This window comes from Chiloscyllium plagiosum, chromosome 29, assembly GCF_004010195.1.
Source record: "Chiloscyllium plagiosum isolate BGI_BamShark_2017 chromosome 29, ASM401019v2, whole genome shotgun sequence".
Lineage (NCBI taxonomy): Eukaryota > Metazoa > Chordata > Chondrichthyes > Orectolobiformes > Hemiscylliidae > Chiloscyllium > Chiloscyllium plagiosum.
This window is the reverse complement of record NC_057738.1, coordinates 40,847,010-40,863,599: the sequence shown is the minus strand read 5'-3', so window position 1 is coordinate 40,863,599 and position 16,590 is coordinate 40,847,010. Positions and strand designations below refer to the sequence as shown.

At 42.6% G+C, this 16,590-nt stretch overlaps 1 protein-coding gene across 1 annotated transcript in view; it reads right to left on the bottom strand.

Moving 5' to 3' along the window:
* drosha (drosha ribonuclease III) overlaps nt 1-16,590 on the bottom strand; it is a 182,247-nt gene that overhangs the window by 131,046 nt on the left and 34,611 nt on the right. Inside the window, exons 13-14 of the mRNA XM_043719624.1 lie at nt 14,754-14,923; nt 8,060-8,184 (exon numbers count right to left, since the gene is read on the bottom strand). Coding sequence (XP_043575559.1) covers nt 8,060-8,184; nt 14,754-14,923 — 295 coding nt within the window. The remainder of the gene's footprint in view (nt 1-8,059; nt 8,185-14,753; nt 14,924-16,590) is intronic.

Here is a 16,590-nt window from a genome sequence, read left to right as displayed (position 1 = left end):
ATTTAGTCAAACAACCTCACTGCTAAATTACTGTATGGAATCCACCATTCACCCAATAAAATAAACTTTCCTTGTGCTTCCTATGACGCTACTGCCACCATTGGGTGATGTTGTGAATTGACACAAGGATAATCAAATACACTTTCCTTTTGAAGAGAGATGAAAAAGACAGCGCCACTAGGGAATCAAGGTATGCAGGGAAAGGGCAGGAAAGTGGACCTCAGGAATGTCAGATCAGCCATGATCCTATTGAATGGCACAGTAGGCTGGAGGAAGTGAACAGAATACAAGTGTTCCTATTGTTTATGGCTTTTCTGTACATTTAAAAACGCTGCATCTCTGATGGGCTGAACAGTCTACTCCAATTTTCTACACCTACACGCTTATAACCTCCTCCAATTTGTCACTTTTGCCACTTATGAACTTGTTTGCTACTTAGTATTAATACTGCAACAGAACATTAGCAATGCAAATTTCTAATGTTCCACTGATAGAGAATTTAAACGCGCACATATTTTTATTCATTCAATGGGATGGAGGTGTTGTTGGCTAGGACACTGTTTATTGTCACACATTAAGAGTCAAATACATTGCTATGGATCTGGAGTCACATGTAATGACAGACCAGACAACAGACAGATTTAATTTCCTTAAAAGACATTGATGAATTAGATGGGTTTATATTACAATTGAACAAGGGCTATATGGTGAACATTTATTCCAGGTTTTTATTGAATTCACATTTGACTATCTGCTACAGTGTGATCTGAACCCTGGTCTCCACCGTCTGAGGCTCTGGAATACTAGACCAGTGACATTACCGCTATACCACCAGCTCCTTGGTACATTATATATATTCTACTCACTTCCTCCAGTGTTGGTGTACAATGGCTCTTCCAATCTTCCAGGCTCTCTAATTCTAGAACAAGGACAGCAATTAGGTGGGAACACCGCCATATGCAAGTTCCCCTCCAAGCTACACAATATCTTGACTTGGAAATATATTGCTGTTCACGTGTCACTGCGTCAAAATTCTGGATCTCCCTCCCTAATAGCATTGTGGGTTATTGCAACGGTTCAAGAAGGTCACTCACCACCATCTCCGAGGAGTAACTAGGGACCGAACAACAAATGCTGGTCCAGCCAGCAACGCCCACATCCCAAGAACAAATCCCTTCAAAAATCTAACAAAGCTTAAACAAACTGGACAACCATTTGATTTGTTAAACTATTATTATTTATTTTTTAAAAAGAATTAGAGACTTTTTGTTGCCCCATTCTTTGAGGATCATAAAGGAATATATAGTGCGCTGCCACAGAGCAGCTGGCATTATGGACTGACTATCTGGATGGGGAACTGCTGTGTACACAGGGTCTGCTGGGAATGTTTCACTACCTTTACAGGGGTGTGTCAAGCATCCAGATAGGAAACCAGCCCAAAGGATTCAAAAGATTCCAGATAAGTTAGTTTCTCGGCTGAAAACAATGAGGAAGGTTACAACATTTACATTTGAGTTTTGAAGGAAAAGTTAGTCAGCTGTGTATGTGTTATGCACTGTCACACACAATTGGATTAATAATGGCAGGAGAACAAAAAATAATCTTTCGAAAGCGAATCAAATTGACAACTGGGATAAAGGAAAAAATTCACTTCTCTCAAGAGTCCTTTATGAAGGATGTGAAGACTCTAGCGAGAATGCGGTAAAGGTTTGAATATAATTTTTGGGATGAGGGGTTTCTGTCACAAGGGTGTGCGTGCGTGTGTGTGTGTGTGAAAAGAGTGAGTGAGAGACAGAGAGAAAGAGAGAGATGGTGATAAATGTTTATGAGTACATAGCGTGCAACTGTTTGCATTGGTGAAGGGGTCAAGAGCCAGAAGGCGCAGATTTAAGGTCAAATAAAACCCATACACTGTGGGTGCTGGAAGCCAGAAACAGAAATTGCAGGAGAGACTCAGCAGATCTGACAGCATCTGTGAAGAGAAAGGAGAGTGAATGTTCGGAGTCCAGTGTCATACCTGCTGAGTTTCTCCAGCAGTTTTTGTTTTTATTATTTTGAACATTGCGTGCAATTCTGCTCTCCCTTCTATCGAAATGATGCTGTGAAACTTGGAAGGGTTCAGAAAAGATTTACAAGGATGCTGCCAGGGTTGGAGGATTTCAGCTTCAGGGAGAGGCTGAACAGGCTGGGGCTGTTTTCCCTGAAACGTCAGAGGCTAAGGGGTTACCTTTTAGAGGTTTATAAAATCATGAGGGGCGTGGGTAGGGTAAACAGACAAGGTCTTTTCCCTGTGGTGGGGGAGTCCAGAACTAGAGGGCATAGGTTTAGGGTGAGAGGGAAAAGATTTAAAAGGAACCTAAGGGGCAACTTTTTCATGAAGATGATGGTGTGCATATGGAATGAAGTGCCAGAGGAACTGGTGGAGGCTGGTACAATTGCAGCATTTAAAAGGCATTTGAATGGGTTTAGAGGGATATGGGCCAAGTGCTGGAAAAATGGGACTAAATTAGGTTAGAATATCTGGACGGGTTGGACCAAACTGTCTGTTTGTGTGCTGTACATCTCTATGACTCTATGGCTGTTTTACAGATTTAAAGGCAGTTGCTGAAAGAACCAGAGGTGACATGAGGAGAAAGTTTTATACGCAGCAAGTGGTTAGGATCTGGGATGTGCTTCCTGAGAGTGTAGTGAGACAGAATGTATTGAGGCTTTCCAAAGCAAACTGGATAAGCCCTAGAAGGAGAAACAATTTGCAGGGCAATGAGACTCGCTGAGTCAGTCTTGCACAGAGCTGACAGAGACAGAGGATGTGGATAGGGTATTGGCGATTGAATAACCTGAAATGGTTAGCTTCTTTACTTCTAGTGTCTTCACACCATTGCAGAAACGTGAACAATGAGGAAAGCAAATCAGAGGTAAACGGGTGCATCATTTGTTGAGTAAAACTTGGTTACAACACAGCGACTTAGTCAAGTCAAGAATTTGTTCCAAAACAGAATAAGAGAGCCATCAAGGTCTACAGCACAAAAAAAAGCACCTTCGGCCCATCATATCTGTATCTATCAAAAACAACCATCTAACTATTCTAATCCCACCTGCCAGCACTTGGCCCATTGCCTTGTATGCCTTGACATTGTAAGTACATACCTAAATACTTAAGAGTCACAGGGTCATGGAGATGTACAGCATGGAAACAGACCCTCTGGTCCAACTCATCCATGCCGACCAGATATCCTAAATGAATTTAGTCTCATTTGCTAGCACTCGGCCCATATCCCTCTAAACTCATTCAGATGCCTTTTAAATGTTGTAATTGTATCAGCCTCCACCACTTCCTCTGGCAGCTCAATCCAGACGTGCACCACCCTCTGCATGAAAAAGTTGCCTTAGGTCCCTTTTAAATCTTTCTCTGCTCACCTTAAATCTATGCCCTCTAGATTTGGACTCCCACATCCCCAGGGAAAAGACCTTGTCTATTTAGCCTATCCAGGACCCTCATGATTTTATAAACATCTATAAAAGGTCACCCCTCAGCCTCCGATGCTCCAGGGAAAAAAGACCCAGACTCTTCAGCCTCTCCTCAAATCCTACTCCCCTGGCAACATCTTTGTAAATATTTTCTGAGCAAGTTCAAGTTTCACAACAACGTTCCTATAGCAGAGAGACCAGAATTCCAAAAGCAACATCACCTCCTAACTCTATACTCAATGTTCCAACCAATAAAGGGAAGCATACCAAACACCATCTTCACTATCCTATCTATCTACGTCTCCACTGTCAAGGAACTATGAACCTGCACTCCAAGATCCCTTTGTTCAGCAATACTCTCCAGGACCTGACCATTAAGTGTACAAGTCCTGCTCTGGTTTGTCTTTCCAAAATGCACCACCACGCATTTATCTAAATTAAACTCCATCTGCCACTCCTCAGCCCATTGGCCCATCTGATCAAGATCCCATTATGAGGTAACCTTCTTCGCTGCCCAATATACCTCCAGTTTTAGTGTCAAGTGCGAACTTACTAACTAAATCTCCTACGTTCACATCCAAAGTATTTCTATAAATCATGAAAAGCAGCGGACCCAGCCCTTGTGGTACACTGCAGGTCACAGGCCTCCAGTCTGAAAAGCAACCTTTGACCAACACCCTCTGTCTTCTACTTTCAAGCCAGTTGGATTTCTGCTTCTATCATCTTTACTGGCAATGAGTTCCAGATTCTCACTATTCTCAGGGTGAAAAGGTTTTTCCTCACATCTTCTCAAACCTCCTGACCCTGCCTTAAATCTATGTTTAGACATTGAACCCTCCATTAAGGGTAAATGTTCCTTCCTCTTTACCCGATCTATGCCCCTCAATTTTATATATATCTCAATCTTGTGGTCTCCACTCTTAAGGCAAACAACCCCAGTCTGTCAATCTCTTCATAACTCAAACTCTCCAGCCTAAGCAACATCCTGGTAAACCACCTCTGCAACCTTCTTCGGTGCGGTCATAATAATTCTATAATGTGGATTCCAGAACTGCACACAATATTCTAGCTGTTGCCTAACCAACATTTTATACAGTTCCAGTATCACCTCCCTGTTCTTAATCTATGCCTCAACTAATAATGGCAATTATCCCATTTGTCTTTTTAACCCATGCTATGTACCTGCCCTGCTACTTTAAGGGACCAGGGGACATGCACACAAAGGTCCCTTTGATCTTTGGTGCTTCCCAGGGTCCTATCGTTCATCATGTATTCCCTTGTCTTGTTTGTCTTGCTAAATGCATCACCTCATTTATCTGGATTGACCAGGGGACACATTTTTGCAGGGTTTCTTCCAGTTTCTCACAACAGCAACAATTTCCATTTACAACACACATTTTCACAGAACAAAATGCCAAGGCACTTTCAAGGAGCATTATTAGATGATTATTATTGACACAAAATTATGTGGGGTGATATTAGGATTGTTTTTGAGGGTGTAGGTTTTAGGGTACTTTTTTTTAAACAATGATTTCTCTGAATATTCCACTGACGTTATTGTTAACGATTCAGAGCATCTTCCACGGTGAACACTTTCACTGCTGATTGTTGATCTCACTCTTGCAGGCTGTAGGAGTGAAAGTTCTACTGACATGAAGTGAGATTTGTGGATGGAGGGGCACATTTGTAATTTAACACAATGGGTGCTCTTTAAGTATAGGACTGAGCGCAGCCATCACAATCCATGCTGTACGACTCAAAGAGTATCTCTCTCAGTTCACTGTAATTTTCGGATCTCACTTCACAACTTAAGTGCCTTATTCTAGCTGGCATTCTGGTAAACCTCCCTCATTCCTTTCTAAGGTCTTTACACCTTCCAAAGCATTGATTACTTCAAATGTAAACAATATTCGATCATCTATAAATGTACCTGTAATGGTTTTAATTAGCCACTTCCTGGACTGAGAGTAAAATATTAGAATCACACACTAACTTCCCCAGGAGGCTAGAGGCATTAATATAAAAATTGAGCAAAGCTCATGAAATGCATTCCCTGTACAAAAACAGGCCAACAAAACTGCTCCAAAAACAACACCAGAAATACCTGTGCTTCTATCTGAAGTGATCTGCTGCTTCAGCGTTCAGGAAACATGTGGGTTTTCTGGCAGCATGTTGGTCAGGAGCCAGTAGAAAGTGGGAGACTTGTGCCACCTCTAGTCATCAAAGGGCATTAAAAAAAAGAGCAGAATCAGGCCATGCAGCCCATCAAGTCTGCATCAGCTGTCAATCATGGCTGAGATGTTTCTCAATCCCACTTTCCTGCCCTCAACCCCTCCCATGTCTAAAGGGACTTCATCCTCAACTTCAGTCCCAAGACCCCAACCACTTCCCATGGCACCTTTCCACGTAAATGCAGGGGCGCCCTCTCACTTTCGTCTCTTGCCCCAGGCCCCAATCACTCTTCCAAGGGGAAACAGCGATCTTTTTCCAAAATCCTCAGGACCAACTGGTTCTTACTCCCCATCATGACAGAGCTATTCAGACCAAGTTCATTTTTCCAAAAGGGCCCAAACACAAACAAACAATCTATACTTCCATTCAGAGTCACTCTCAAGAAAACCTTTTGTGTTTCAGACTTTTCGGTTTTTGGACTGTGTGCAAAGGCTACCTGCCCTTGTTCAGCCGCATTAACTGTACTCGCTGCTCACAATGTGGTCTGCTCTACAATGGGAGACCCAAGGTAGGCTGGATGACCGCTTTGCGGAACACCTATGCTCAGTCTGCAAACATGATTCTGAGTTACTAATCAGCTGGTATTTTATTTCTTCACCTTGTTGCCGTCTGACCTCTCTGTCCTTGGCCTGCAAACTTCGATAGCAGCTTGAAGAACAGCACTTATCGATTTTAACCACTTTATAAAGTTTCAAACTCAACATCCACAGGAACCGTTTGAGTGTAACTTCCACTTTGTTCCATGTTCTTCTTGGCAGCTGCTGGTTTTACTCTTTGCTTTTTCAGTCATTGTTGATTTTGAATAGTGGTTATTTTTCATTCTGAAATTTGAATTGATAACTGCGCTGGCATTTAATCTCTCCTACCTTCAGTTCTCTATCAATCACAGAATTGTTATGGTGCAGGAGGCCATTCAGCCCATTTGCTGGTTCTATTACTTGGTGCCAATCTCCTGCTTTTTCCTCACATCCATGCACACCATTTTTATCCAAATAATCATTCAATACCCTCCCCAATTGAACCTGTCTTCCCATTTCCAGGCAGTGCATCCCACGCCCTAACGTTTTCTCACATCATCCTTGCTTCGTTTGCACATTGGAAAACAAAAAGGCCGTACATTTAAAACAAACAGAAGTATATTCTTCCTATCTACTCCGTCTACTTGCACAGAAGAAACAAAATCAATGCCTTGCCCAGTTCTAAAACTTAATTTCAATGTTAATAACTTTTCAAAGTCCAGGGTTAAGAACATAGGGAATGCATTACAAGTAGTGTTCAGCAAGCAGAAGCAGTGATAAGCAGAGCATTGGAAGAGATGTTGATTTTAGGGCTGGGGTTGGGAAACCAGGAGTGAAACAGTGGAAGGGAATATCTGAAAATGTACCAAGTATGAGTGAAAGCACTAAGATGGTCAAAACAACCTGTTGATTTTTTAAAAATTCATTTATCCGATGTGCACATTGCTAACTAGGCAAAATTTATTTCCTATCCCCAAATATCCTTAATTAACATTTCAGAGGGCAGTTAAGATTTAACCATATAGTGGTGGATCTGGAGTCCGGAAAAGGATGACAAATTTCTTTCCCCAAAAGATATCAGTGAACCAAAAGAGTAGTTATAATAATCAGAGGGCATATAGCTAGCGGATTTTTATTCAAAATTCACCATCTGTCATGACAGGATTCAAACCCGTGCCCCTAAACTTTGAGCCTGAGCCCCTAGGTTACTGGTCCAGTGACACTGCCACTATATCATCAAATTATGGCAGTACTGGTTGTGTATTTAGGGGCTGGGGGAGGGAATCTGTGTGAGGGGCTGGGGGAGGGAATCTGTGGGGAGGAGGAATTGAACACTTGATGTGGAGAGGAGGTGAAATAACAGAACACAGAAGGAAGGCCATTCTGCCCACTGCCACACCGAAGGCAAAGACCAACTTAATGAATCCCACTTTCTCACCCCCGACCCTTGTTAGTAGCTGCTCAGACATCAGATTGAATTTTCTTTCATTAAATCGTTCTAAACCCTTCCCAATGAGACATCGGTGCAAAATCACCTCTTCCTTGTCTCTGCTCTACACTAAGTGACCCAGCTTCTCCAGAGTATCTGCAACCCTTCATCCTTGAAACTATTCGAGTAAATATTTTCTACCCTATACTTCACATCCTTCCAAAAATGTGGTGCCCAGAATCAGACACAACAGTCCGGTCAGAGGGGAACTAACCTTTTATAAAGCTTTGGTATAACCTCCTGGTCTTCACACTCTCGTGGGTTTATCAGTAATAAGACGGCATCATTTCTAGCACATGCAATATTTTGCATTTGGGTGTGGCAGTAATGGAAAGGAAAGTGCTCAACTTACTGTGGGTCTCCAGCATAACTTAGCTGAGCAGGCCGAATGCCGAAATGAACTATAATCGGGAAAGTTATGACCTCAGGGTTAAACTGCTCCCGGTCTAATTGGTCAATACGAACAGAACTGGGTTTCTGTAAAGAAATCAAAAGTTTCAGGTTAAACAGCTGCCTGATAAACAACAGCAACACATTTACATAAAGATCTGGGATTGTTTAAATTGACTAATCTTAGAGGGGGCGGACCACTTTTCTCACAAGAGATTCACATCAGAATTTGAACAATAGCATCCATATAGAATACTTAATAGCACAAATTGCTTGATGGTGTATCATACGGATGTCACTTAGCTAAACGAGGAGAGATTCAAACAGGTGACCAAAGGCTTAGTAAGAGAGATCAGTCTTGAGGAGATCGTTGAGGATGAAAGAGTAATGCAGAGGTTTAGGAGATCATTGCAGAGTTTGAGGCTCAGGCAGCTAAAGGCATGGCCCCCAATTGGAGTTCTTTCTGAATTTGAACCCAATATTTGACACAAGACATAGAAATTCATTCAAATTTACATCTTCCCTCTTTTACAATGCTTGCAATATATCTCTTAGCTAGTAATGATAATCAACTTAGGGTTACTTCAGCAACAGTGCAATTTCAATTAGATTGCAACAAACAAAACTGAGGTGTAAGGTGTTGGTATTATTTATTCAAACTTCATGTGAAAGCAGAACAATGAAGAAACCATTCAGCCTCTTGTTAAGCTTGCAGTAATAGGAGTATTTGTCTTCAAATATACCATTGTTCACTGGGGTTCCATTAGCAGAGTTGATTAGATGATTGTTGCGTGATATTAACAGCCTGGGTTCAATTCCTGCACCAGCTGAGGTTACATTGAATGACTCTCGTTCTTGTCTGAGGTGTAGTGATTCTCAGGTTGTTGTGGTTCTGTTCGCCGAGCTGGAAGTTTTTGTTGCAAACGTTTCGTTCCCTGGCTAGGCGACATCATCAGTGCTTGGGAGCCTCCTGTGAAGCGCTTCTGTGATGTTTCCTCTGGTGTTTATAGTGGTCTGTCCCTGCCGCTTCCGGTTGTCAGTTTCAGCTGTCCGCTGTAGTGGTTGGTATATTGGGTCCAGGTCGATGTGTTTGTTGATGGAGTTTGTGGATGAATGCCATGCCTCTAGGAATTCCCTGGCTGTTCTCTGTCTGGCTTGCCCTATGATAGTAGTGTTGTCCCAGTCAAATTCATGTTGCTTGTTGTCTGCGTGTGTGTGAATTCGACTGGGACAACACTACTATCATAGGGCAAGCCAGACAGAGAACAGCCAGGGAATTCCTAGAGGCATAGCATTCATCCACAAACTCCATCCTGCAGAGACACGCTTTCTGAAAAATCACATTCACCAGTGGGTTACTGTAAAGGCAAGGGCTAAAGTGCAGAATGTTTTAAAGTCTGTTGCTCTGATATTCTGGCACCTGTAGTCAAGTCACTAACCACGTATGGTTGTCCCTGGGGTCTGTAGACACAGCTTGGTGAAGAAGTATAATATTGAAAAGTTTCTCCAATCACTCTTACAGAAGAACAAAAAAAGGTTTCACCTTGAACTCAACAGAGAATTTTCTTTACCAAAAGCTCTCTCCGTCCAACACAATCAGTGCCCATCCAACCACTATAGCAGAGCAAGCAATTGTCACCAGTCATGTGATTTCGAGGAAGCCTTAGTTAAAAAAAATCTCCAATGTGCACAATAACCTTTCCATTGCCACTTTTAAAGAAACTGCTATAATACATGAAATAAATTGTTTTTTTCTGCAACCCTTCAAAACTGATTGCAGAAGTCTTCCAAAAAACATTAAATATGAAGCATCTTCTTAACAGACTGAAGTCTTAGCACCTTGTGGAGTGCCTCAACCTAAAAATAACTGATGTAGCACAGCCTGTGATTGGAAATGAGATTTAAAATATTTTTATTGGCACTGTATGGGAATCCTTTTAATTGCGACCACTGTCAGATGTATTTAACAGTTCCCTTGCTTAATTTTTACTCCTTTTCTTGGGATGTCGTAAATGCTGCTGTGTAAAAGCAGGTAATTTGTGATGGTACCTCACTCAGGGTAATTTCCTTTCTAAATGAAATCTCTAAATTGTGAATGAGTGTGTTTACTGTAGTCTGATACTTTGTATATCTTATCTAGATCTCGGATGTCATGTCAGAAAATGCAATAATGGGTTGCAGTAAAATTAGCCTGGTTAGTTTTATTTCCACATTTTATATATTCTATAGCCCTACCTTGGGAAAGTTGCCTCAGTGTCAAATGCTTGCCAAGCCATTTGGCTGAGAGTGGCTACTCATGCCGAGTGGAGAGTCAATACTCCACGACCAGCTATCCTTAGTAGCCATACATGCAGACAACAAGCAACATGAATTCGACTGGGACAACATTACTATCATAGGGCAAGCCAGACAGAGGACAGCCAGGGAATTCCTAGAGGCATGGTATTCATCCACAAACTCCATCAACAAACACATCGGCCTGGACCCAATATACCAACCACTACAGCGGACAGCTGAAACTGACAACCGGAAGTGGCAGGGACAGACCACTATAAACACCGGAGGAAACATCAAAGAAGCGCTTCGCAGGAGGCTCCCAAGCACTGAGGATGTCACCTAGCCAGGGGATGAAACGTTTGCAACAAAAACTTCCAGCTCGGCGAACAGAACCACAATAACGAGCACCCGAGCTACAAATCTTCGCAAAAACTTTGAATTCTCAGGTTAAATCACCATTTCTCTTGAACAAGAAAGTGCCCAATGCTCAAGTAAGACAATGGCGACTTTGCTTTGACCTTGTGTTCAGTGGTAGACATTAATGGCGGACTGATTTGTCCTGCTGCATTCAGAAGTAGACCGACACTGTGGTTGTTGGGTTTGGAAGGGCATGCTTGTTTAGTACATCTTGATAAATAAAAGTGAGTAAAGGTCCAATCAGATCCTTTACTACCTGGCTTTCTCAAAGTCCTGCATTCACTAAGATCATGACTGATCTGTCACTTGAGTTCACCCAGCTGCCTTGGTTCCTGCCAACAATCTCAGGATCAACATTATTTGGTAAGTTAGAAGCTCCTGCACTTTGTTGGAGAGTTTTTTCACACTTCAAAGCACAGACGTGTTTCCTCATTTCTCTCCTGAATGACTTTAATTTTGAGGTGATGGCCCTTTGGCAGCAGTGGCCGTGTACAGATTCCGTCCAGCTACTGGAATCCACTATGTGAGGCGCAAATGAGCTTAATCAAAAGCAAAATGCCAGCAAAACAAGCAGGCGAGTGATGTTGTCACACATGTGACAACTCTGGGTAGCCTGACTGCATATCAAATGCAAAAATGAGAAAACCCAACCACTAAGAGATTCTTACATTAAAACTCCTGGCTGCAACATCACCTGCCAGCATCAACCACATGCTGCAGCATTTATCCCACCAGCCAGTCCCCATGACAACTCGCTCCAAGAACATAATCTTGCCAGATACTGTAACAAAAGCCAAGATTAAACTGGCCATGTTATGCAGCAGTGTCACACCTTAAAGATGTAAAATTTCATTGAAACTTTTCAAAATACCTATTATTCAATCTAGAATGTTCAGTCTTCCAGCTGTGTGTTTTTATTGGTTCCCTGATCCCTCTTGCTGTTATAATTGGGTCTTCTATCTGCCTGGGAATTTAATTAGCTTCTCCTTTGGTTTTGCTTTTGTCAAATGATGTTAAAACTTTGCAGCATAGAAACAAGCCCTTCAGCCCAAATGATCTCTCTCCTAGTCCTGAAGCTCCACAAGAACCTCCTCTTCCTTCATCTCATCTATTCAATATACACTTGCACCCTCCCACTCTCCTATCCAAAACCCATAGTATTCCAAATAAAAACCGAAAGAACTGTGGATTGCTGGAGAAGCTCAGCTGGTCTGTCAGCATTGATGGAGAGATATCAGATTTAACATTTCAAAGGTTCCGAGGACGGGTCACAGACCTGAAATGTTAGCGTTGACCTGCTGAGCTTTTCCAGCAATTTTTGCAATTCCACTTTTATAGCTTCACCTAAATTCCTGCTTTATCCTGTTCAAAAAGTACAAACTGCACTTTTATTGGTATTCCAGTCACATTCACACCCAATTCACTTTGTTCCCACCAGGCATTGGCTTTTACCACTGCCCCTCATTATGCACCAATATCCCAACATGTTCCCCTGGGAATCACATCAAAAATGGTTGTCCATCCTTCCCAGTGAGCTTTTATGAGGGTAATTGAATTGAATTGAATTTATTGTGAATTGAAAAGAATTTAATTGAGTTGACTTGAATTTATTATCATGTGTACAAAGGCACAGTGAAAAGCTTTGTCTTGCGAGCAATACGGGTAGATCAGAGTTAAATAGCACAGATAAGTAAATAATAGGTAAACAGCAGCAAAAACAAAAACACAGGTACAGGCAAATGTTAAGAGTTTGTGGGTCCATTCAGTATTCTAACAATAGTAGGGTAGAAACTGTTGCAAAACCAGTTGGTGAGTGTGTTCAGGCTTCTGTACCTTCTACCTGGTGGTAGAGGTTGTAGAAAAACACTGCCAGGGTGGGATGGATCTTTGAGAATGCTGGCGGCCTTTCCTTGACAACAGGCCTGGTAGATGGATTCTATAGATGGGAGGTTGGCCTTTTTGATTGTCCGGGCCGAGTCCACCACTCTCTGTAACCGTCTCCGATCTTGAATGGTACAGTTGCCATACCAGGTAGTGATACATCCAGACAGAATACTCTCGATGGCGCACCTATAAAAGTTGGCAAGGGTATTCACCGTCATGCCAAATTTCCTCAGCTGCCTGAGGAAGAGACATTGTTGGGCCTTTGTAACCAGTGCGTCCACATGAAGAGTCCAAGAAAGCTTGTTGTGGATGACCACTCCCAGGAGTTTGACACTCTCCACTCGTTCCACCTCTGTGCTGTTAATGTGTAGGGGGGAATGAGTAACATCCCGCCAAATATCAAGAATGAGTTTCTTGGTTTTGCCAGCATTGAGAGCTAAGTTATTCTCAGTGCACCATTTTTCCAGGTCTTCCACCTCCCTTCTGTAGTCTGTTTCGTCACCATCTAAGATTCGTCTGACTATGGTGGTGTCATCAACGAACTTGTAAATGACATTAGTCTGGTATTTGGCAATGCAGTCATGGGTATACAGTGAGTACAGTAGGGGGTTGAGTACACACCCCTGGGGGGCTCCAGTGTTGAGTATTAGTGAAGATGAAATATTGTCCCAATCTTCACTGATTGTGGCCTGTGGGTCAGGAAACTCAGGATCCAGTTGCAACGAATGGGGCTTAGTCCGAGATCACTAAGTTTAGTAATCAGTCGAGGGGATATTAGTGTTGAAGAGTGAACTATAGTCAATGAGTAGGATTCTTGCATAGCTGTTTTTGATGTCAAGATGTTCTAGGGAGGAGTGAAGGGCAAGTGATATGGCATCTGACGTGGATCTGTTGGTCCGATAGGCAAATTGGAGTGGGTCAAGAGTAGTGGGGAGGCTGGAGTTGATTAATGCCATGACCAGCCTTTCAAAGCATTTCATGACCACCAAAGTAGATATGAAGCATTGGCTTGGTCAACGAGGAGTGTTTTCGGAGATAGCTTCAAGGAAGAAGGTTTGGAGGAGCAGGCTCGAGGAGCTGAATGGCCTATTCTAGGTTTAGTGAGGAAGCTCCAGAACATGAGGCCATGTGACTAAAGACTCAAACACCAACAGCAGAGTAGGGAGCAAAACAAGGGTGGAGATACATAACACAGAAACAGAGAATATAGGAGAATAGGCCATTCAATCTTTCTAGCCTGCTGCACCATTCAATATGATCATGGCTGATCATCCAATGATGTGATGAGAATCAGTGATTCTGGCAGGAAGGATTAAATCTGAAGATGCTTCCTGAGAATGCATGCCTTCCACTTGCATGCATCTGCACAACAGATAAAAGCAGCACTTGATACATTGACAGGACTTCTTTCTCACTATCTGACTTCAGTGGTAAAGCACATCATGTGACCAAAAGGTTTGCTTGAAAGTCATGGAAACATAAAGAAGGAACAGGAGGAACCCATTCAGCCCTTTGAGCCTGCTCCAACATTCAATGTCATCGTGGCTGATCATCAAACTCAGTCCCTGAGTTGTTCCTGCTTTCTCCCCATACCTTTTAATCCCTTTAGCCAATCCATTCGACTTGCACATCTTTGGCTGTGGGAGGAAACCACCGCACCCAGAGGAAACCCATAGACAGACAGACGCAGGAAGAATGTGCAAACTCCACACAGACAGTTGCCAAAGGGTGGAATCAAACCCAGGTCCCTGGCGCTGTGAGGCAGCAATGCTAACCACTGAGCCAGTGTCACCCACATTCTTTTCTCCAATCTGTATCAATACTATGCTGAAGTACAGTGAGAGAAATTTAAAGATTCCTTCTTCAATAAAAAAATCAAAGTATTTCAATTGTTGCCCCATGTAAGAAAATGGGCAAATAAAGCAAGAAAGTGGAATTAGAGACTATTAGATCAGCTTGATCTCACTGAACAGCAGAGCAGACTCAATGGTGGAATGTGCTCCTATACCTCATGGTGTTATCTTCCTGTCTGAAACACAAGGTCCTATTGACATATCCCTTTCTGTGTTATTACGTACCATTCCTGGGTGGGTTACTATCATGCCTTTACATTCTTCCGCATACTTCTGCCATTCCAACTCCTCCCACTGCAGCATATTCGCAATCTCCTCCTCAGGAACCAGGGGTTTACTGCTGCGCAACAGATAAAGCAGCACCTGATGCATTGACAGGACTTCTTTCCCACTATCTGACAAGGAAATTAAACAAGAAGAAGGAGTCATAATCAGAATAACAGTGGGACTGTAATTCACATCACATCTGTTTGTTGACATTGAGGTGTTTACTTCCAAACAACGTTTGGTGTGTCAGTCCCATCACCTGCTTCCAGTTACCAGCTCCAAGTCAACCGGTTAAACTTGGAGGGAGCGGCCTTCTTCATGGTTTGGTAGCAAATTATACCGAAAAAGTAATCAGCAAAGCATGAGGTATGTCGGACTTTAGAAAAAGAACACGGTGTACAAACACAATGGAAAGTACTGCAGATGCTGGAAAATTGAGAAACAGAAAGCACTAAAAGAATCTTAACAGGTCTGGCAGCATCTGTGGAGAAAGCAACAGAGTTAATATCTGGAGTCTAGCAGGACTCTTCATCTGAACCCATTTCTGAAGAGGAGTCAGTTTGGAATAAGTATTTAATTCTGTTTCTCTATTCACAGATGCTGCCAAAACTATTGAGTACCGAGACCAGGAATTTATGTTGAACCTTTCTACACTTCTGGTTAAATCACAGTGATAATATTGTGACCAGCTCCAGTCAACACGTGAAGTTCTGTGACATGGTGTTGAGGTGATTTACCAGGATGGCTCCTAGAAGAAGGGAATTTAGATGCAAGTCTAGACTGGAGAAGCTGGGATTGTTCCCCATAGGGCCATAGAGATTGAGGGGAGATTTAAGTGAGCTGAAGAGGTTACAACAAGAGAGATAAAGAAAGGCTGTTTCCATTTCTGAATGGCACAAGGATTAAGAAACAAGATTTTGGACAAGCGATATGGGGATGATGTGGGTGTGATTTATATAAACTGTGCAGCCATCAGGGAGACTGAAGCAACAATGGGTCTTCCTCCAGTCACATTACTGAAAGGCCTTCACAAACCAAGAGAAAGGCTGTATTAGTGAGTACAGTGGGTTCTTTCTTGATTATATGTTTGCAGAGATAAGTCTCTTGATTAAACTTAAAATATAAGTCATAGCTATTAATTTAACCTGAGGCAGTGTTTGTAGAGGAATAAGACAGTGTTAGTTTCTGAGTCTGTAGATTGTGAAAGAGCAAAAATGGCCTTTGCAGTGATATGTACTTCTTGTCAGATGTGGCAGTTTACAGAGAGTTTAAGGGTTACTGCGGATTATACCTGCCATAAATGTTGTTGGATGTGAATCTTATCAAATCGAGTCGATCGGTTGGAGAGACAGATAGAAGCGATGAGGAACTTGTAACAGCAACATATGTGATGGATGGCAGTTATAGGAAGGTGGGGGGGTGGGGGGAAGTCTCAAATACAGTCACACAGATGGGTTAACTCCAGGAAGGGTAAGAGAGGTAGGCAGCTAGCGCAGGAGTCTTTTATAGATATACCCATTTCAAACAGGTATGCTGTTTTGGAAAATGTAGGGGGTGATGGATTCTCAGGGGAACGTAGCACGAACAGCCAAGTTTCTGGTATTGAGACTGACTCTAATGCAACGAGGGGTACGTCGGCTTCCAAGAGATCAATTGTGTTAGGGGATTCTGTAGTCTGAGGTACAGGCAGACGTTTCTGTGGCCAGCAGCGAAAAAGCAGAATGGTGTGTTGCTTCCCTGGTGCCAGGACCAAGGATGTCTCAGAGAGGGTGCAGAATGTTCTCACAGGGGAGAG